Raw genomic sequence first — 22,186 nt, forward strand, 5'->3', positions numbered from 1 at the left:
TTGCAGAGCGGCTCGGAAAACATTTTCGACACGAAAGGGAAAGAAAACAATTAAATTTCAAAGACTGTGCGTCTGTGTGAGTGCACGGGGCTACTATTCCGACCTGTCGATCCCGACCAAACTGTCCCTCTCCTGGGCTGTCAGTGTCGGAAAGTCCTCATCTGTTTCAGTAGCTTTTCCCGCCGCCATTTTCTTTCCCTCATCACCACCAGAAGAAGCCGAGCCGAGACTCCGAGCAGCAGCGCAGGCAGCGACGGCGACAGACACACCGCACGATTGCATGGAAAATCGCGACGCGGGGACAAACGGTTTGCTCCGCCGAATCAAAAGAGAAAAACTGAAGAAAACAAAATGATCAAAAACTTTTTTTCCAGGATGAAAAGATGCGATTCGATGTAGTAAATCCTTTCGGGGGGACAGAAGCGCTCTCCGGGTAGCTCCTCAAACGTCACATTTTTCATCACAAAGTGATATCGCGCCGCTGTTTGAGTGCGAATAACTGAATACAATATCCAAGATGTGAGTATTTGACAATAAAAACGCGTTTCGGACGCGAAGATAAAGTTGTTATAATTGTGTCACCCAAGCGAACCCACGCGCCGCTCTAGCCACGCCCTCTCCCCGCTCTCCAACCAATGGGAGCGCCCGCTTCCCACCATATGACTTCCCTGCTATATCATTCTTTTATCTCACATTTTCATATTCTCCCTGCAAAAAAAACTCTCATATTTCATACCGCGATTATTCTGGAAGCGTATTCTGAAATATTCATTCTCTGAGCGTGTCTGACACCCACGCACGTTAAAGTGAGGGAGCTTTGTTTCTCCTGGCCAGCGTTTTAATTTCCACACAGTAGGATATAATCTCGTATTATGTGTATTGACACTCAGTTGTCGCCTTACAGACTGGTTCAACGAGGACTGCAATGCATCATCAGTTCCGAGCCTTCCACATAACATAACCTCTATCTCCACTTTCCAAAGTCCCGTCCTGATTCAGAGACATCCTCCTTTTAATGCGAAGAAAAAGTTGCAGCCTTTTAGTAAAAAAAAAAAAAGCGTTGCTAAATTGCTGAGCCTAATCAAGAGAGATCAACTGACGTGGCAAAGCATCATCGTGTGGGCGTGGCTTAGTATTGTCAACATCCTGGTGACATAACCAGTTTCTCCAAAATGGCGACGGTGGAGCCCAGGGAAGGTTAGTGGTTTTTGTTTGTCAGAAATACGACTTTATTGGCCGGATTAATATCGGAATTTATTACTTTTTTTCCTCCGACGATAATCAAACTGGGACGCGGTGTTGAGCTCGGTGTTAATAAGAGTCCGGAGAGGAAACCTGCAGGGTGTAACACTGTATTGAACCGGTAGCCATTTGGCGCTAGCCAGCTAATATTAGCTTCCCAAGTCAATAAACAGGCAGCCTTTAGAGCCTGTGGTCGCTGAGCTGCCCTTAAAGTCAGCGCAATAGACACTTTAAACACGTTTTGGGTTTAAACAGCCACACATATGACTCTGTCAGTAACTGAGTCATTTGAAACATGTCCATAATGTAAGTGTTTGTGTGTGCTCATCAGAGTTTGGGATGGAGACGAGAGGTCAACTGAGGTTTAGTGTCATTAACTGCGCATGTAACGTTACATCCCTTTGTTCTCCGTTCTTCTGGAAGGCCGGTGGCGCAGTATTTTAAACTTGATCTCTTTATGCTTGTGTCATAGCAGGTCAGGACGACCCAGAGAGCGAGGATGAGGTCTACGAGGTCGTGGACCTGACAGAATATGCCCGCAGGCACCAGTGGTGGAGCAGGGTGTTCGGGAACAACTCCGGCCCGATTGCTGAGAAGTATTCCGTGGCCACCCAGCTCATGATGGGAGGGGTGACCGGATGGTAAGGATCTGTCTGTACCAACAGATATTCAAAAGAATATTTGAAAAGATCTGCAAAGCAAAAAACACGACCGGGTGCAAGTGTGTAATGAACACTCCTCTTAACACATCCAGGTGTGCTGGTTACCTCTTCCAGAGAGTTGGGAAGATAGCGGCTACAGCTGTTGGAGGAGGGTTCCTTCTTTTACAGGCAAGAGTACCATAACATTGTGTTAATGCCCCCTCAGTAAAAAGGTATTTACCACATCTGCATTGTCTCTAAGTGCCTCCAATTGAAGATGCCGGCTGTACAGCACGAAGCTCAGCTGGTCTCCTCTTCACTGCAGAAAGACTGGCATTGTGTTGACGCCGGCCATCTGGATGCTTATTGGGTGCTGCAGTGCTATCAGTGTGTTATTTAGTCTGTCAGAAAAACATCCTTGTAACAGTTTAGACAAGTAGATCACACCAGAAACCTGATTCACAGGCAGAACGCATAAAACAGATAGATTTTGTTTGTCGGTAATGCTTTTTCACTTGCATCTCTCCGCGTTTTAATTATTTTACCAAGATTTCACGTGTCTAACAAAGATGTATGTCTGCGCCCAGAAAAAAAACAAACTTTAAATTTACCCTTTTGTTTTGCAGACCGGTCTAGATGGTCTCAATAAAGCACAGATAACGTCTCACTACAACACCTCCATAAACCGCCAGACAGTAATGCAATAAAGCCCCGAAAAAATCAGATAAGACCAGACAAAGAATCAGTAGCCCGGTAGAGTGGAACAAAAGGTTACTTATTAGATTACAGACTATTTCCAAAAAGATCTATTGTTCTTGCGAAGCAGAAATTCAGTACAAAATAAAGCGTAATTAAAGGTCTCCTGATTATCTACGCTGAATCAGTTTTGAATATGAGGTTTTGTTCACCCCCCCCCACAGATTGCCAATCACAGTGGCTACGTGCAGGTGGACTGGAAGAAGGTGGAGAAGGACGTGAACAAAGCGAAGAAGCACCTGAAGAAGAAAGCAAACAAAGCAGCCCCTGAAATAAGCACATTCATTGAGGAGGTAAAGGTACCTGTAACCAAGCTTGCTCTTTCTTTCACGCTTTTGCTTACTTTTAATCCTACAGTAATTATTCAAATGAACAAACTTGGTCAAACTGGATCAACCATTTCCACCAAGAATTGTATTTTAACGCGTGCTGTAACACAATTCTGACATTAATTAGAACTAAATGCACGTCTTTTTCCTCCATGTCCTGGTTTCGGTGGGGAGGTTTATTTCTTTATCTGCAAACCAGCAGTGCCCTCTAGTGTACTGTCAGCGATACTACACCCACAAGCTGTGACACAGCAGGCTTGAGAGAGAGATGGTAGAGAAATACATTTTGGTGCCAGCGTGCATGTTTTGTGGCGTATCCATTCTCGGTGGATATAAATGTTTTAGTGATGGTCTTAATTTACTCATCAGGAGTAATTTTACATTTTCAAATCCAGACTTTTCTCACCTGCTTTATACCTCGTATCGACTCATTCTCCGTCTTTTCTCTCCCGTCCTACGCAGGCCACAGACTTTATAAAAAGGAACATCGTCTTGTCCAGCGGCTTCGTCGGCGGCTTCTTTCTGGGTTTGGCCTCTTAAAAGCTGCCGCACACGCCCGCGGCCTCCGCTTACTGTGAATCACATCACTACATAGGTCACTCTCCTCTCCATTTGTTTACCTCTCAGCCCCATGCGTGCGTTGATTCCCCCTTTTACCGAACTGAACGGGTGGTGGAATGGGGGTTTATGTTAAAACATTAAAAGCATGATCTGTTGTGACAGCGGTATTAACTGTAACTACGCCCTCATGTTTTAAATCAATCCTAGCTAATGAATTACTTTTTGGGAGGACTGAGTGCACATTCTAAAGCAAGTGTGTGTGGTGGCTCAGTCGGGAATTTGGGTGCTTGGATTATTATACTGTGAAGACTGTCTTCTGTGGGGACCCTTAATGGATCTTTGCCAGACTGCTGAATATGTCAAGCTGCCACAAACTAGCACAGATTCCTCATTGCTTTTTTTTTCCCATCACCGATCTGAGTCTAGATTGTCCGTCCCCTCATGTATTTGCCAGGCGGATGCTGATCTCAGATTGTTAAAAATCGGCATGTGTGGGCGCCATTGTGAGTATATAGCCAACCCCCTTTTTCCGAGCTGTATATTATATAAACGACATTGGAAGGCAGCAGAGTGGGAAGTTAACACCATCCCCCAGTCTACTGCTCGGAGGTATTTTTTTATGTAGCTGTGAAGTTTGGCGAGTTTATGTGCCATCTAAGCATGTAAGCAAACAGTTTTTAAAAAAAAAAAAAAAGTTTGTCACACTGTCTGGGGGGGTTAAACAAAGTTAGTTTCCCACTCTGAGCAGGAGTTATTAATATACAACACATATCATGAGCATAAATTGCAACTACATTTTGTCTACTTCACAAAATGACAACCAAGAATATTAAACACAGATCCTTTTATTCCCATAATCCTCTAGCTCCACAATGTCCTTTAATGACCGGATGAGCATCTGCTGCACCCTAATTACCACCATCCACCAGCTAGACACCAAAAGAGACACCGGTCCCGTCATTAAAAGAGCATAATGGAGCAGCGATTGTGACTCCTACGCCCTCGCTATTGTCATTGTGCATTTAGTGGTGTCAGTGTAGCAATAACACAACGGCGACGCTGCCCTCGCTTTAATTATGTAGATAGGACATATACACACAGGAGTCCACTTAAGTTGATCACAAGTTGCTTTGATTTGCCTTTTTTCTTCCAGTGCAATATACTGTAATGTTTCTGATGTACTTTGTTTTTTTAGTTTTCTTTGAAGAGCTTGTTACAACTGGCGTTTTGTATTCTCATATTCCATCATTGTTTCTATTTAATGTTATTTTGTTACCTGAGCTGTATGAATTTGGCTGGGTGTCTGTTTTAAAATAAAGTTGCCTGATTTTGTTTTGAATAACAGTAAAAAAAAAAGTGTTTTTTCTTGGGTGAGAGAGTGGGAAAACCTCAAGCTACCTCTGTAAGTTATGTATTTCTACTCTATGCAGTTGGTGCTAGGGGAGGGTTGCACCATCTGGCCATTTCAACAGTAATTGAATTAATTATAATATATAATAAATAACTGCAACATCTAGTCAATTAACTGGTGTTGAATTGCAGAAAATCTTTACTTTAGTAAGCAAAATTAACTGAATAACATTTGATTTTCAGACAAAGCAATTTGAAGACGTATTTATTTGCAGTCATTTGACAGAACAGTCAATTGATCATAAAAATAATCATTCATTTGAGCCCTAAATGCGTGCAAAGGTTATCTGGGACAATAACTTCAAAATAATCCTGAAAATATATTTCATACTATTTAAATGGCACTAAAACATACTGGAATCACTCTACCTTACCTTTTGTTAAACATATTTATTGCGTCACAGATAGGACCCTCATCTCCCTGTGCTGTATTTTGGAGTCTATACTGCACACATCCGGTTTCACTCATTTGTAGGGGATACAACAGGCAAGCCGAGCCCTCAGCCAGGGCGACGGGATTAGGAAAGCTTTGGGCTCCCCCTTTATTTAAAATAAATCTTTTTTCAAGTCATATTCATGATCATCATGAAAATGGAAATTTTATCGCGATAATATTGTGTGTCTTTATCAGTCATCAACTAATCAGAAGGTTGGCAGTTCAACCCCAGCTTCTCCTCCTTGGGCAAGATGCTGAACCCAGAACTGTGTGTGTGTGTGTGTGTGTGAAAACAGGGTTTCTGATGAGCAGCAGCGCTTTGGGTTGTCAGAAGACAATAAGGCCCTATATAAGTGCAGTTTATTTTCCATTGAATCACAACACCGCCTCCTTTTTTACTTTTATTTACAACTATAAATGACAAAAAAATATATAAACGGCTGGACAAGAATATATACAGTATAGTATTTACATTAGAGGGAAATGATGGAGAGATGTTTGACCTGGTCTATTAAAAAAAAAGTTTAAAAAAAGCAATCTGCCACACAAAGCTGCGTGTCTGGTCTTTTTTCAAATGAAGGCTGCTATTGGGATATTGCATTTCTTTAAAAAGTCTTTAGTCCGTCACTCAGATTGGCATTTTGAGGAGGGCACATTCTGTCAGTAGCGTCAGGGTTGTGATCATGTATCTGCTGTTGGAGATCTGAAACAAAAGCAAACATTAGCAGTTATATTTTCCTGGGTGAATCTTGTGACGAAACTCGTGAGAACAGCACTATCTGTCGGACGGTACCTTGATTCTGCCGCTGTACTTGGCTGAGCCCAGTGCTGTGGACACCTGGTTCAGGCTCCCCGCTGACAGATCCAGCCTGAAGTGTCTGTAGAAGTGACTCCTCAGCCCTTGGATGAACCTCTTCACTTCCTCAATATCGATACTATCATCCGCTTCCTCCTCCCTTCCTTTATTCTCCCCCTGTTGGTCCTTTCTCACACTGCTCCACAGCTCCCAGGCGTCCTGCGGGTTAACCGTGTAGGTCACCTGCAGCGGCGGCGCAACGGGAAGGGTCCAAATCATTTTGAGGTGCTGGATGCTGGACTCGGTGTGGCAGTTAGTCCATAAGGCCACCAGCCACTGTAGGCTCGTATGGCTGATTTCCAGGGGGCCGAAGCAGCAGTCGAAGGTCCGCTGGAACCAGGATTTGACCACGGTGGTGATACCCTCGGGCCCAGTGCTGCAGAAGAGCGGCAGGCAGGTGAAGTCCTGTGGAAGTGAGCGCAGGTACTCGGGGTTGCCGTTGATGCAGGTGAGCCAGCCGCTCCACACTGACCTCGGAGGCTCATCCTGCCTGGCAAACAACGGCTTGGAATGGATCTGTAGGCGGAAAGGGAAGCGTTAGAAAGTCTCACACAGATACTCTAGACACAAAATCCATATAGAAAGTGGACATACCCCTTTTCTTTTCATGTGTTTTAGCTATTTGTTGCTGTCTGTGGTGGTGTAAAAATTCAACTGCCTTTACACAAGTTTACCTGTATGAGGACAGTCTCTGCATCATCATCCGCCTCAACCATCCCCTGCACCACAGAGAAGGAGACCTTGAAGCTGCTGTGTGGCCCCTCCACCTCCACTGCCATCCCTTGCTGCTTCTCTGCCGCAATGAACGCAGACAGCTGCCTGGAGTAGCTCTTCAGCTGGGTGTGTCTGAACTGATAGAGGGGGGTAACGTAGGACAGATGCCACTCCGTCTTCAAGAGCAAAGCCAGCTGCTCCGGATTCACCTTCTCCTTTGAGAGGTGCAGGAGAGAATAGAGAAGATGACCGTTCTGTGTCTCTCACTGCATGTGTTAATTGGAATAAAAACAGGTAAAAACATGGAGGACAATGGCCTGGGTTGACTTACGGTGATGTTGTGTGACTTTGGAGCTCTCCTGCTGGTGTTGAGCCTCCGTGCTGTCAGCGCTGGAGTCAAGGCGAGCCGTGAAGCAGCACCTAAGCAGCTGCGGTACGACTGCCGGTAGCTCTTGTTTTTACTCCTCCTCTGAACTACAACACTGTTGAGGGGAGTCCTTGTGACACTGGAAATCACACACAGATCATCACATCAGCCTCCTCTGCTGCTGTTCCAGTCAGTAATACAGTCACTGCACTGCTCTTTGTAGAACCAAACTGTGGTACAAATGGTCAAGACTTGGTTTAAAGTACCCTGCCGATATATACTATATATCAATCAAAGGGGGTGAGTATATGATTATCAAAAGACATTTTTTTTTCATAATTTTTTTTTTTTAAGACAAAGCATACACAAACCAAAGCTAGCAGATATAAAGAAACAACTGTCCTGGTACTGTATGTGAAACTCTGTCATGTTTAAAAATAATATAACGTGAAATTTAAAACTAAACATTAGCTAAAGCCACACTTTGTCAATAGAACTGAATTAAAAAAAACGTTCGCTTTGCATTCACTTCTGTTTTTCTTTTATTTTGGAGGAACACTGCGAGCATAAGAACAAAACTATTATAAATGGGGGTTTTATACGTTGTACAGTGCTTTCTTATGTATAGAATATTTGCCGAATTAAACAGTGGAAGCAAACGACTCGTAAAGTGTCTTGTAAATCATTGTATCACTTTGGTTAATTTCAAGAAAAGCAAAGCAACATTAAAACACTCGATTATTGAATGTTGTTCGGCATGAGATTCTCCTCCTAGGGACGAGGACGGCTAGTATCGGGGCTAGAGGAGCCGTAATACACTTTTGACCAAATGATGCCGTTTTTCTTGTCGCGAAGGCAAATATACTGCAGAAAATAGTCTTTTTAGTAGGAAATAAACAACGTAATACCTGGTGTGATGTCGCTCCATGTCTGGCGTACCGACCGAAGTAGAACAAAACCGGAAACAAATTTGAACATCGCGCTTTCCCAGGAGTCTGCGCGGTAAGAATGAGCCAATCACAGCGACCCAAACAGGAAGTGAGAGGGAAGAGACGGCGAGAGGAGAGAGAGAAGGGAAGAGATAAACACAAATAATAATACAATAAAACCAACTATTAAACTGTTAATCATAAACAGGACAATATAAGGTTTTACTAAATAAAAGTATCGTTATTTTTAATGTATACAGCGTTCATTAAACCAACAAGACACCTTAATAAATTTAAATACTATTGGTTCTGTTGCATTTCATACATCATCAACAATATCTTATCTGACACATGTTTGTCTCTAAACCAAGTCAAGAAAAATTCAATTACTGATATTTACATTACCGTAAAAAATAAATAAATAAGACGTTGTTGAATGTTTGGAATATAAAAGCCATGTGACCCAGGCACCATCTTGGGATGTTGGATTTTGATGCTTCAGGGAGAAAGTCAAGCTTGAAACGCATTGCAACCTGAGTAGCTGCCAGTCCAAGCCTTGTTTTTCCTTTTTGCATCTTCGTGGCTGCAATTTTGCACATAGTTCAGATTATCAACGAAGAATGAGTGAATTTATAGTATTGATCAGCAGATTTATTGTTAATAAACACAAAAAGACAAGTGTTTTATGGCAGAACAGCTGATCCCCACAAGACAGACGTTATATTTTAGAATTAAGACTTGGTTTTGGGTTGGGTAAGGATGAGGTTTATGTTAGGGCTCAGGTAAGTGTGGTTAGGTGCCTCGTGGTTATGGTTAAGGTCTGGGTAAGCCACCGGAGAATGAATGGAAAGTCAATGCAACGTCCTCCTTAGTGACAAAAAGAAGCGTGTGTATTTGTATTGGTGTGTGTGTGTGCACGGCTCACTAGCTGCCAGTTTCACAAGCATCCACCAAAACCGTTCCCCTCCCTGTTACCATGGAAACTGTGCCCTTTCCTTTTTTTCTCCCCATGTGCAGTGATTTCCATTTGTCTTTTCTTTCTCTTCTTTTTTTGTGTGCATACCTTTCCTCCATATTTACCAGTTCCAGCCTCCCACCTGCCCTCACCTTTGCACCTGTGTGTGCATGTGCTCGTGCATATTATGCACAGGTATGTTTTGTCAGTACCTGTGTACTGAATGGAGGACTGCTCAATAGCACATACACTGCCTCGCATACAGTATGATGACCACATCAACAGCCAATGGGATCTACGGTAGCTGCTGGTGGGCTCCGACCAATGGGAGAAACTCGCAGATGATGTGTGAGCAGAAGGGATGCAGCGCCATGGAAACTGCAGAGGGGGCCATAAGAGTACAGCGCACTCTAGTGGCACCAGATGTCTTTGTTTATCCCCGTCTGCATGGTTGAGTTCACCTTTCTGCTCCAAAGAACTTCTACTGCCTTTAGGTACTTCTTTACTTTGTCTCCCAGCTCAGATTTTTTTAATGTTTTCTTTTTTTTTTTGGATGGCCACTAAGGTCTGGCTGACTTTCCCTCGACATTCAATACTATTTCATTAAAGTGGTAGCTTGTTTTAACCTGGGATATTGAATAGGTAAGAGTTTTTATGAAATTATCCCCTTAAAACTGCCACATAGTGACATAGTGGTATTGGAAAAGTGGGATTCCTCCAACAAACTGGCAGTTTTTGGCCACTTTATGAAATAATATTGAATGGTAATTGTACATTTTGTGAATTCTGCTGACAAAAACTTGAACATATATAACCAGATTTAGTTAATTACATGTATAATTAACGGCAAAGAGGGTAAAAGTGGATTAAGTTAGAACATCGCTCCATTATAAAGTGTCCTATTCCTGTTTTCTGCATTGATTTCTTACAGTTCTCCTGATTATGTCTTAAAATGTACTGCACTTCATTAGAGGATCTCCCAAAATGGAGCAGAGGGAGGTGTATGCTTCCTTTCATCACCTCCAGGGGGCGTCACCGACACATCTCATTGTCAGGGCTTGGTCTTACCACACCTGAGAAAAATTCCACCTGCGTCCCCTGCACCTGCCACCTGCACCAGAGGAACTTATGCACCTGCAGGAAGATTACGTGAAAGTAAATCGACTTAATCCTGACATTATTACACACTAATCGTCTCTCCAGAGCTTTTTTTTTTGTGCCAAAATGTTACCCATTAACCCATAAGAGAAAAGACTTAAGAGAAGATAATCATACAAATACCAGTGGGTATCTGAGGATTATAATACCATAATCACCTGTGTCACTCTCCCACTGTCAGCGTCAAATTTATACAGTCCCCTCATTCTGCTGAGGAACCTCCCTAAGGACCCATGGGAATTTGGGAATCACTGGAAATTGTAATCTTCCCTTTATATATTCTATGTGAGGGAAAATACATCAGTTTAATCGCGCAGCTGACACTCAATGTGTGGGAAATACGTTATTACTGTCAGAGGACACAATTTACTGGGTGATAAACTGCTAAATGTTAAAAGGATGGAGATAAGAAGGGGAAAGGCTGACGTAAGGTGATGGGGTTTTGATGGTCGACGCTTGCGCGGGACACACTGACTGGATGCAACCGTTGGAGGAGATTAGGAAACTGCACCTAAATCGGACCCCCCACCGCACGCCATCTTGGCTCTAGCGCGACTCTAACGCACGAATCTGGGCCCGCTTTTCCCGGGCCATTTCGGCTCCAGTCGGACCAGTTTCCTGGACCATAGAGGGAGGAGCCTGGCATTTCTGGAAGTCGGAGGAACAGCCAGTCAAAGCCAGCCAGCATCTGAGCCAGCGTAGGAACTGGAGCAACGGTGGACGGAGGGTCTGCTGTGGTGGAGTACGGTTTTAATCCCAATATTAACGAGCGCAGACGGCGTATGCCACCGAGTTAAGTCGTCGACATGCACCCGAAGGTCTCCCGTCCGGGCTCGGGAAGCTGAAGCATACTGCAGCCCGGTCACATTACGTGTTCGGTGGGATAAGCCATCTGTGATACACTGGGTGTGCACGGCGCAATAACGGCGAGAGCCAACCGGTTATTCCGTCGACAGCTAGCCAACCATTTTCCAGAGCCCCGTTAGCTTGCGGTGAAGGGAGCCTCTTTGGTCGGTGCGGGGAGTCTCCGTGGATGCTGTCGAGGGAGTCCTGTATCTGGCAGTACCCAACAGTAAGATTCAAACCCGAGGCATGCAAAAGAGGGGTGTTTTTCTGCAAACGAGCGAGGAAATCTCCACGCCCCGGGGTCTGGTCTGTGGTTACTGTTTAGCTAGCTCACCCTACCGGGGAGAGGAGCTCCAGTGAAGGTGGGGCCGCGGAGTCACAGCCTCGGACGCCAGCTAATGTGGCTAGCCGGCTAACTTGGACTCTCGAGTGGCCACTGGTTTTTTTTTCTCCCGTCACTGACATTAAGGAGGGGGGGGTGGGGGGTTTAAATCACCAGGAGTGCGCTGTCTGGCACGATAGGAAAACCACATTCAGCGAGAAAACACGTTATCATTGATCCCTCCGAAACCCGTGTGGGTGGGATATCTTGAGGAGAGCATCCTCGTTTACCTGCATGACCATGGCGGACGACGACGTGCTGTTCGAGGATGTCTACGAGCTGTGCGAGGTGATTGGCAAGTAAGTGCCGTCTTTAACCACCTTCTTCCCCTGTGTGTTTGTCTTTGACTGTTGTGGCTGCTTTCCAGCATCCTCTCCCTTTGCCACACACACACACACACACACAGTGCAGCTGCAAGAGACGTGTTTAATGTGGTTGGGTTACTGTTCATATGTGCAGGCCCATAGGTGGGGGTTTTCAAGGGGAAAGTTCACTGGGTGGGTGAGGTGAGGACGCTCCCCCATTTGACTTTACATGGCGTTCAATAGCAAGCAGTGATGAAGCGAGTCATTTACGAATAAATGAAGAGTCGCAGGCTGTAACCTGACATCATGACCTCCATGCAGGACTGAATTTACATTGCAGTGTAGTGTCACACAGTATCTTTGATGACAGGTCGTAAAGGTGGAGTGGTGCAGGTCTTGGTTTTCCCCTGCCTTGTTTAAACGTAATACAAAATCTGCACTAATGCTGGTCGGTGAAGAACTAAATCCTCATTCTTAGCTGACAGACTGGGAGTTTAAAACACAGGACATGTGGAAGAGTCACCTGGCTGCACATCTCGAGTGCCCGCAGACAGGATTTTCCTTCTCCTAATCCCCCTGTTTTACAGTAGGCAGACTGGCGAGCTGGTTAAACACTCTGAAGGTGTCAGAGGAGGCCTCGCGTTTCTTTTGATGTAACAATGAGGCGGTTTTGTCCTCGTACAAACCAGGAGAGGCACGTTCAAACCGCCAACTGTAAAGATTGAAGGTGCCGTGGAAATTGTAAAATTGCCCCAGAAGGCGTGTTCCTTCTGTGTGCTCAGAGATAGGCTCCTCCAACTCCTGCTGAAGTGGAGGCCCCCTCCCCCCTGCAAGCTCCACTCACTGGAGGTCTGAGGGTCCATTAAGTTTGTTCTCGGGGAAAGAGGCCTGCTCTCTTCAGACCCTCAGGCCCCATCCTTTATCCGGAGACTTCCTGTTGCCTTGGTTACTAATTGATGGTTGGTCCAGGACCACTACCTTGGAGTCCCGTTAACCGACACGAGGAGCCACTGGTGAGATTTGGCGCGGAAGCAGTGCAAACCATGCCCACGTTCGTATGGTTTAATAATTTGACAAATCAACTCGGGTCGTAAATACAGGGAAGTAGAAAGATTGCTTTGAATCCCCGGGCTCGTGCGGTTCCTCGTTTGAATCTGCTTTACCTCCAGCAGAGTTTATGATACATAATGTCTACTGTTATCCATACTGATACTGCTTATCACTGCTCTCATTGATACTACTCACTATAATGGGGTGCAAACACAAAGACGAGATGTTTATTACCTTTTTTTTTTGCTTAAATACCAAGTTTAGTACCGGTTCTAAATACCTATCCTTAATTAGAGATGAATTATATAGCACTCTCCACCAGTTTTGGTTCTCCCTGCAGCCATGTGCTGAGCAGTTGTGCAGGGCATGGTCACACAGTCCAGGCAGGTCAGTGGAAGAGTAATACAGAAGCGAACAATTGTCTGGAGCATATCTTAAGCTCCAGCAAAGAAGCGAGATGCCACATTTATGTCCCAGAAAAGAGCAGAAAATCCCTCTTATCCTGCCAGTCCTTTTGTGAAGCTGCAGTTGATGGATCAAGCGGGTTGAGTCCCGGTGTCTCGGGATGCGTTGCAGGAAGAAGGGGAGGATCATTTTTCCTCAGCCCCCGAGGTGGGAGGGGAAGGGAGGCAGAGGCAGATCAATGGAGACAAGTGGAGTTGGGAATGGGATGGCCCCGAGGCTATGGATATAAATAATGCCAGCAGACACTGACTGCAGCACTCCGCCATCTCCCACTTCGTTTTTTTAACCTCGTGTTTTACTGTCAGCACTACTGTAGGTAGTGGACAACATGGCAGACAGCTGCAACCTGAGAACGCTAATTAATTAAAATCTGAAATGGAAATGCATTACAGCCACAGGAAACCATCATAAAGACCTTATTCCATGTTATCCTCTCTGGGTCGAGGCTATTCCTGCTCCTGCTGTTTAGCCTAAGTATATTTGTAACAGACGCAAGGCCATTTTGGCACAGAAGGGGAAAGACAGATTTGTTTCCACACAAAATGGATTGGAGGCAGGATGACAATTTGGCCATTCATTTGGTTAAATGGATTGGCATTACAGTGTCCATGAAGACTTCCTCCAGGCTTTCCTTACTTTGTTTTTCATGTTTTTCCACCTTAAATTGAAGTTGTTGTTGTTTTTTTTCAGCTGACTTATTCTGAGTAAACCTGAGACTTGTCTGTTAGTAGTTTGAACCGACATGAAAACAGTCCCTGATCAGGACAATTGAAAAGTACTGTAATTGAGTGTGGAACTAATCCCTAATAAGTTCATCGTAGTTTGTTTATCCATTACTTCCTGCCATGTAACGTAAGCATTGCCACGGTGATTGTCTCATAGTGTTGGATGGTCTCGGTGCTGTCGTATACTCATGAATCTCTTGCTGACCTTTGACCTCGGCTCCTTTCAAACTTAACATAAACCCTATTATCCAGTCGGTCCCTCCTTCAGACTTCTGTTGTTACTCAGAGAAGTGGTCTATTATTGTCCCTGATCGGCTTGTGTCGGAGACGAGCAGCCGAGCTGGGTGGGACGGAGAGCTGTTGCTGTCCACTCCTCATCTTCTCTAAACTGGGGTTGTAAAGAGAGCATGTTCAGGGTGACGTTTGTTTTTTTTTTTGTATGAATTTATGGACTTTATATTGACAGTTTCCCTTATGGCGTCATCTTGATGAGCTTTTTTCTCTGTGGTAGTATAAAACATATTGTGTTTAAGGTACTGTATGTACACAGACGGCTCATTGTCCACTGGGACCCTCTCCTTTCACTGCTGCCTTTTTCTCATTAAATTCGCCGGAAATATGTGCTATGTGTTGCTGGCTTCACTGAGAGCTTAGCAAGGTTTCAGAACTGCGAGCCAAAGAACAAAAAGTCCAAAATATTTGAACTTTTAGCAAGTCGGACCCCTGATTCACCAGGGCTTATAGTTGCATGGCAACAGCGAGAGCTGCACATGTCTGTGTAGCATTGCTATGAAGAAACACATGGACTGTCTGATTCTACAGCCCATCATGAATGTAAATGTTCATTTCACCCTCACGTGGTTACACTAGCCTTGTTTCAGTAGAGGAGATCAGACAGGTCAGGTGTCAGCTGGACTTCGACTGGATTAACTCTGGTGAAAGATGACACACACATTCAGTGCAGGCCCTGCTCATTATGTGCTCATTGTTTGTAGTTTACATAGTAAATATGTGATGATGATGATATGAGGTGAATATAATTCACTAACCACAGGCCTGTTTGTGAGATTTCAGCTCTAGTTGAAGTGTTGGCAAAGCGCTAAAGCAATTGAATCCGTTTGTGTGTGTAATGATTGTGTTTGAATAGGACTTAGGTTGTTGAGAAGCACTATCGCAGTCACAGTGCTCTTTATTTCAGCCCTGGGGTGCTCATTAGAGCCACGAATATTAGGATGTGCAACTCACTCCAAACCAATGAAGTGATCAGTCCTCTGGCTTATTCTGGGTTGGATAATTAAATTGCTTGGACATTTAAATCTGCAGTGCATTTAAATCTTACATCTTCAGTGATTGTTTCATAGTTTTTAGCGGTTTAATGAAAGTTTCTCCCCAAACAGATGCAATCTTGAGCATACAAATCTTACACAGAGTGCTTTGCTGCAAGAAGGCCTTTTTTTAATCTGTAACTGTGCCTGAGTAAACCAGCAAATTAGATCAGGCACAGTTATTGAGGAAATATGAAATATTAGCCCTTCAGCTTGATGCAGTCCTCAACATGTTCATTTGTCAGATGTGTGTCAACTTGTGACAAGAAGAGAATATTTATGAACTTATTTCAAGTCTGATTTAATTTGCAGGATACAGTGTGAAGAGAACTGGTTTGATTTTTATCAGTACATTTGAGAGCTGCTAATGAGAACTAATGATTTAAAGCACACACACTCTGAGTAATCAGTGGGTCCTTTAGTCCGTACAGTATCAGCATTCAATCTCACATTCCCTTTGTTGTTCAACCAACAAAACTCAAATACATTACAGTAAAGACAAACAGAGACAAGCTGCAAGTCCTCACATTCAGGGACCATTGAGCCTATTGATCACTAAACATTTGTATTGATTGTGTTTTAAATAATCATTTACTTGACGTAGCTCTAATACATTTAACCAATCCCAACCCATGGGAATGATTGTGCACTGTGAGCTGATAGTGAGGCACACCTGTATACTCGTGTATATTTAAGGCAGTCCCTCTACAGCAGCAGGCTTGGTGAGGCATTGTTATGTGGACTGTTTGCTGACATTGTGTAGAGTTGTATTCTGCAGTGATTTGGCCACAGTTGGCGTTTGTGCTATTTCAGCCGCATATAAAGATATCTCTGTAATATCCTTTATGTAAATGGCACCGGGGAGACTGTCATTGAGCAGGAGTATCCGGGGTTCAAGCCCCCAGCTTGGCAGTCTTCCACTCAGCTAAAGTGTCCTGAAGCAAGACACTGCGCTCCTGCTGGGATCAATAAAGTGACACATTATTGGATGTGTCATCTTCCCATCTGTTGTGGAGAGGAAGATGTCAGAAGAGACTAATGTTTGTGTCATTATAAAGTAATGTTGTCAGGTTGTCTTTGGCTTGAACAGTAAAATATGTTTACTGTAATGTGCCAGGTGTACATATTTTTGAAACCGTGCCTACCCTATAGAGTACAGTCATCTGAATTACAATAAATAACCTTCACTAGAGCCCTTTCTTTCAGGCTGTACAGAACAGGCTCCTTTTGAGCTGCCCACACGCAGCCGATCAATAGTTGTGAATGGATGGTGTGAAGTTGAAGCAGCTCACACTAGGTTGGACTCTACAGGCTGCTTTAAACAAACCTGGATCCTCTGCTGGCTCATGTGGGGGAAAGGGTTTTCTTCCAGAGCTTCAGAACCTCCGGAGGGCATCGCTGCTCTAAATTTCAGCTCGCGACTGGAATACTAATTTCCCCGCTAATATTCAAAAGGCTGTTCCTCTGGTTTGCATGAGGAAGCGCTCTGGATTGTTGTTGCTCAGAGATTTACAGACTACAGCTTAACAGCACTGGACTTTGTTGAACTTGTTAAATGAGCAGCTTTGTGCTTGAGCTCAGTTTGGGCAGTAGGGCAAACGCCACTTAGCCTAGGAGCCTTCTGCTGAAATCGCTTTTTATGTCATCGATTACTCTTTGGAAGCACACGCCTCTACACATTTCTGAATAGATGAATTGGCAGCTCTGTGTGTCCATAGGCATCACCACTAACTCCGTTGTTTTTATTGTTTTACACATGAACTGATCAGACTACATTTATCTTCCCTCCCCTGTGCAGCCACTGGATACCTGTATTTCTTCTCCACATCGCTGTTGGTTTCAGTGCGTTGTTAACCATTACGCCGTTGCGTGTCAGTCGTGAGGTTTGCTGAATGCAGAAAATACCGAAAACGATGGCGTGGAGAAAATCACCGGCGTAAGCTTCCCTTCACGTCACTGAATGCCACTGATGATAATGTGCACAACGACAGACCCGATAAGATGTCATTCACTTCTCGGCTCGAGATTAGAACCCGCCATGGGAACAGCACCCAATAGTTTGCCTACCTGAGAAAACTCCTCCAAATTGTGTTTCTGTATCTCGCAGCTGTACAAACATTTCCCCACCCCAGTTCAGACCAGCGTGTGAATTATGCTAGCTGCTTGCGACAGCTCAAGAGCAAACTGCTGCTTTAAGCAAAGATGGGTTTCTCTCAGGAGAGCAGTGCTGGTGATGGTGAGTCTGCAGCTACAGATGTGTCCCGTCCCTGTTTGGGAGAGAGAGAACCCGAGAGGACATCTGGCTCGTCGCCAGCGTGGATGTTAAAGATGCACCTAACATCCAGTCTTTGATTCACAGAGCAGAGAGTTGAAATGAGCCAAGCAGCAGTCTGTAAAGATTGCCACTTTGGACTAATGTTTGATGACTGCCGCTGTCGGATGTGAGCCATGTGTGGGCGTTTTGTATGAGCCCACTCAGCACAGCTGCGGTGATGTCAGTATGGCATGCGGCCTCTCCACTTCCCCACACTGAGGGACACACACACACACACACACACACACACACTCTCTCACTCTCCCTCACTCTGACTTGCTCTTTCATAATGCCTCTATAAAGCTACTGTACAATGGCTGAATGGTCATTATTTTTTTTTTTAATTCAGATGATGAGATGGAATTGCCATTCTAATTTATGAATTAATGGCGCCCCAACCTCCGTTTCACTTGCGACACACAACCTGTAGAAAAACAGCCCCGTTGGGAATGGATTTCTCCGTGCCGCTCCTGGAATCGACAGCCAAAATTACAAATGGGGCTTGATCGCATCAAAAATCCATGCAGGTTCACGCAGTCCACCTCATTGCTTAATGGAGGTAATGGGTTTTATTGACACACTTAGATCAGCTGCCAGATGGCCTTACCTCGCTGCCTTCATTTTGTATCCCTGTGTAGCAGCACTCCCCCAAAACTTCACCATTCAGACATGAATTCTGTATTGAGGTTGGAACACGGGGACATTCACGAGCTCATTTCATGCACTACGAAGCACCACCCAAACCTCTGAGGGCTAACAGGAAACCACAGGCTGTTACAGCAATCAAGCCAGGAGGGCAAAGGTCGGTCGGAGGCTTGTCAGATCATCAGCAGGACTCCTGTGGGACTCTGAAGGAGAAGAGTGTGTGTTTTACGGTCCTCTCGGGCCAGAGCACGCACGCTGTGCTGCCTGCATTTGTTTGTCGGGTTAATCATTACAGCAGAATGGTGAGAGGCAATTTCAGAGCAAATCCACGCTGGAGCTCCCATACTCTGAACACGCACTGACGCTCTTAAAGTGGACCAGCTTCTACTGTGGGTTTTGACACCGAATGGTCAGGGCAACTTTACATTTGCTAATTTTCAGTTTAAAACAACGCTGTTAATGGCCACACTTTGGCTTCACCAAATGGGTGTTATATGGTGTGTGTGTGTGTGTCTCCAGTAGCATTGGTTTCGCCCCTGAGGATTTGCAGCTTTTGGAGATGTGGAGACAGCTTGTAAACACGGCAGGGGTGTGTGTGTGTGTGTGTGTGTGTGTGTGTGTGTGTGTGTGTGTGTGTGTGTGTGTGTGTGTGTTTGTGTGTGTGTGTGTGTGTGTGTGTGTGGGTGTGTGTGTGTGTGTGTGTGTGTGTGTTGATGTCTCATGGAGCTAGGAGACTTTTAGTGCCTGTTCCCGCCACTTTGTTACTGACTTTATCTCATTCTTGGTGCTTTTTGCATCACTGAGACGATACAATGACTGGCTTTACTCAGTGGATATCAATTATTTGATCAATTTCTTATCTTCAACCAAGAAATTGAAACTACACTTCTGGCACTTTGCCATAGTCTGTGCTATAGAAAATCCAATCCATTGTTTATTAATGACCACCAGATTGAGGTACAGCACGGCAGGTAAGATCAATACAACAGTATCAGTGACATCAGACGTAGATATCAACATCACATAAGAAAAACACATTGGGCCTCAAGGCGAGAAGCTAATATAATGAACAAAATGTTCTTATCTTTTGATAGTACCCATTGATTTCTGGGATTCACCAGTGTTTTCTTATGTTTGCTCTTCTTTATGTAAGAGAATGTTTTAGAGAGCACTCTTACCAAGATAAGGGAAAAAAACATCTCGTTTTCACAGTCCATAAATTGTTTGTCCAGTGCGAGGGAACATTTAAAAATAAGGAAAATAAAAAAGTCATGAATATTATATAATCAGATTAGACTATATGTTTTATTAGAGTGATTGCATTATTAAATGTATGGGCTAAAGAAATACTGTTGCTCCATTGATCCCTATTAAAACTATAAAAACCTGAGATGATATTGCTTTTTATCATATAAATCATCAATATAACAATAGCTTACAGATATCTTATGTTTGCGTAAACTCTGTATTGAGTTTTTTAAATTCTTTTGTTATTTGTGTTTATTTTTTTATTCTTTAGTGTATTCTATTGATCGATCCATCTGTTGTGGCATCACTCTGATTCTTGGCTATGAGCCGCAGTATGCACACAGCCTTATATAGTGTTTAGGGGGCGTTGCCTATGCAAACAGCAGCCACCCGCCTCCAATTTAAAATCAAGTGGGATTCATCATTCAGCACACCTGGGTAAGAGCAGATTTGGCTGGTTAGGAATGTTTGGTGCACCTAGAATTGATTTCATGAGGCCCACCGACTACCACATACATGCATTACCACAGGACAAGAACGTAGAGACAATATTTACAGGATTTTTACAGAAGTTTTAAGTTTAGGTGCATCTGTCAGAGTTCTAATTTTAGTGGGGGGAAACCTGGTTTAAAACTGGATGCCTTGGTGGTCAGGGACCAATAGTGCCTCCTGGAGGGCATCAGCTGCTGGTTGAGAGGGGCTAGAGAAATGTAAGTCCTATAAATGATAAATCATAATAAGACTTAAAAGAAGAAGTAAACTGAAGCAATGCATCACTGTTTATATTTATTTGTCTTTACCCAGAGTGTTTTCAGAAAAAAACAGAAAGAAAATCATGTGGCATTTGTTTCACATAATCCCAAAACATGTTTACATTTGGTTTTATGGGATTACATCTGCTAATATCTCTAGTGTTAGTTTCTCTATGGGGTTTAAAGTGTGGTCATTCCTGGAAATACTCTGATTGAGAGAAATGTGTTGATATGAGTTTTCCTTTGCTACAGAGCTGATTTTCTTATTAAAAACCACAATTATTATGAAAAACCTTCAGCAGAGCTGACGTCTAGTTTATGTCACGACTCGACTTCTTTCTGCACCTTTTGATTGAATATCTTGAGAATTCCTCGCATCCCATTGGACACAGAACAGGAAAACATGCCTTTATAGCTTCCATATGTCTGCCCCATTGCAGTTATATCAGGCAACACAACCTTACAATATCTGCCATACCTCATTTTCCCAGAAATAAACCCTGTAGGGTAGGTCTCCCTCGCTCAGGTCTCTATAATAAAGCTTCTATTTTAGCTTTTACAGCTGTGTTGCACACCACTGCTCTATAATTCCCACTGGCACGAGCACAGAGGCTACGATGCGTAGCTCGCCACGCACTGTAAATCCAGAGTACTCACAAAAATGCCACTGTCTGCCCATCGCACTAGGTTGGTGTGTGTGTGTGTTGTGTAGATGTGATTATGTGTACATGTGTTTCTGGTAAGTGCGAGCTGAATGTTGAACTATTCAGTTCAGTTACCTTTATTACGAGTACAGACAAAAACAAAAAATACCAAAAACACAAAAATTGTTCCCTCATCTATAATATACAGTCGAACCATAAGAGGAGCAACAATGCTAAAGAGATGGATAATTTCATGTGCAAGGTGCTAAAATAGGATTTTTAAAATGACATGTACACATTAAGCAGGGATATTGGAATATGGCGTCTTTACTCTCGTTGTTGTTTGGTTCAGTGTTTGAATCTGAGAAATCATGTTTCAGATTTGCCTTTGTGTCTTTCTGTAGGTGTCTGTGACTAACTCAGCTTGTGTGTGTGTGTGTGTGTGTGTGTGTGTGTGTGTTGCAGGGGTCCTTTCAGCGTGGTGAGGCGATGCATCAACAGGGACACGGGCCAGCAGTTTGCTGTGAAGATCGTGGATGTGGCCAGCTTCACCTCCAGCCCCGGCCTCAGCACAGAAGGTGAGAAATACAGCAGACCTGGTTTGAACTGGGGCTGCAATTAGGTCTTAGTGTTTGTTGTTGTCCACTTGAAGCACCAGATGGATGGAGTTAACAGAATCAGGACAAGAGAGGATAGTTGTCAAGGATGTTGTCAATCAATCACAGAGAATTACAACAGACTTACTTACATCTTTGAGAAGTTTAACTAACTTGTGGATGGTTTCCTGTGCTCTTATGCGCACCCACTTTGTGTTCTCTTTGTGGGTTAAAACAAATGTTGGGAATAATCTGCAAATACTGTTTGTTTCTGATATCAAACAGCGAGGCACACACAGAGTGTATAATGGCAGTCTCACACACATCACAAGTGAGGCATAATGTCACACATGCTGCAACCAGATGAATAATGTGTTGGAACGCCATTTGTTTGTGTGTCTGTGTGTATAGATCTTTGTGTGTGTGTCTCTGTCGGTTATGTTGTGGTGGGTATGCGTGAAATATTGAAGCATGACATGTCTCACCATGTGGTTTTGTGCTTTGTCATGCTGAGGCCTGTGTGTGTATGTGTGAG

General features: G+C 43.9%; 4 protein-coding genes across 9 annotated transcripts in view; 2 read left to right on the forward strand and 2 right to left on the reverse strand.

Moving 5' to 3' along the window:
- The window catches only part of LOC118339951 (histone demethylase UTY-like), a 28,146-nt gene extending 27,549 nt beyond the window's left edge, over nucleotides 1-597 (reverse strand). Inside the window, exon 1 of the mRNA XM_035677782.1 lies at nucleotides 104-597. Coding sequence (XP_035533675.1) covers nucleotides 104-282 — 179 coding nt within the window. The 5' untranslated portion in view covers nucleotides 283-597. The remainder of the gene's footprint in view (nucleotides 1-103) is intronic.
- On the forward strand, nucleotides 266-4,885 carry LOC118339949 (FUN14 domain-containing protein 1). 6 transcript variants are annotated; one of them, XM_035677776.1, is made up of 5 exons: nucleotides 266-308; nucleotides 1,715-1,883; nucleotides 1,997-2,072; nucleotides 2,804-2,938; nucleotides 3,431-4,207. In XM_035677776.1, the coding sequence occupies exons 1-5, from the start codon at nucleotides 281-283 to the stop codon at nucleotides 3,506-3,508; spliced, it is 486 nt and encodes a 161-aa protein (XP_035533669.1). In that variant the 5' UTR covers nucleotides 266-280; the 3' UTR covers nucleotides 3,509-4,207. The 6 variants fall into 6 exon arrangements, with proteins under 6 accessions (XP_035533669.1, XP_035533672.1, XP_035533671.1 ...); XM_035677779.1 differs by having other exon boundaries at nucleotides 2,804-2,932; XM_035677778.1 differs by having other exon boundaries at nucleotides 1,718-1,883; nucleotides 3,431-3,508.
- Nucleotides 4,886-5,763: 878 nt separating this feature from the next.
- On the reverse strand, nucleotides 5,764-8,268 carry cenpl (centromere protein L). The gene is made up of 5 exons (XM_035677773.1): nucleotides 8,221-8,268; nucleotides 7,277-7,451; nucleotides 6,906-7,160; nucleotides 6,169-6,747; nucleotides 5,764-6,078 (listed from the first exon to the last, which is right to left on the reverse strand). Exons 1-5 carry the CDS (start codon nucleotides 8,238-8,240, stop codon nucleotides 6,004-6,006), a joined length of 1,104 nt encoding a protein of 367 aa, XP_035533666.1. The 5' UTR covers nucleotides 8,241-8,268; the 3' UTR covers nucleotides 5,764-6,003.
- LOC118339952 (peripheral plasma membrane protein CASK-like) overlaps nucleotides 8,255-22,186 on the forward strand; it is a 47,340-nt gene continuing 33,408 nt past the window's right edge. Inside the window, exons 1-3 of the mRNA XM_035677783.1 lie at nucleotides 8,255-9,690; nucleotides 10,128-11,881; nucleotides 21,521-21,633. Of these exons, the coding sequence (XP_035533676.1) occupies nucleotides 11,817-11,881; nucleotides 21,521-21,633 (178 nt within the window). The 5' untranslated portion in view covers nucleotides 8,255-9,690; nucleotides 10,128-11,816. The remainder of the gene's footprint in view (nucleotides 9,691-10,127; nucleotides 11,882-21,520; nucleotides 21,634-22,186) is intronic.

This window comes from Morone saxatilis, unplaced genomic scaffold (genome assembly GCF_004916995.1).
Source record: "Morone saxatilis isolate NCDOM2014 unplaced genomic scaffold, NCSU_SB_2.0 Contig6, whole genome shotgun sequence".
NCBI lineage: Eukaryota > Metazoa > Chordata > Actinopteri > Moronidae > Morone > Morone saxatilis.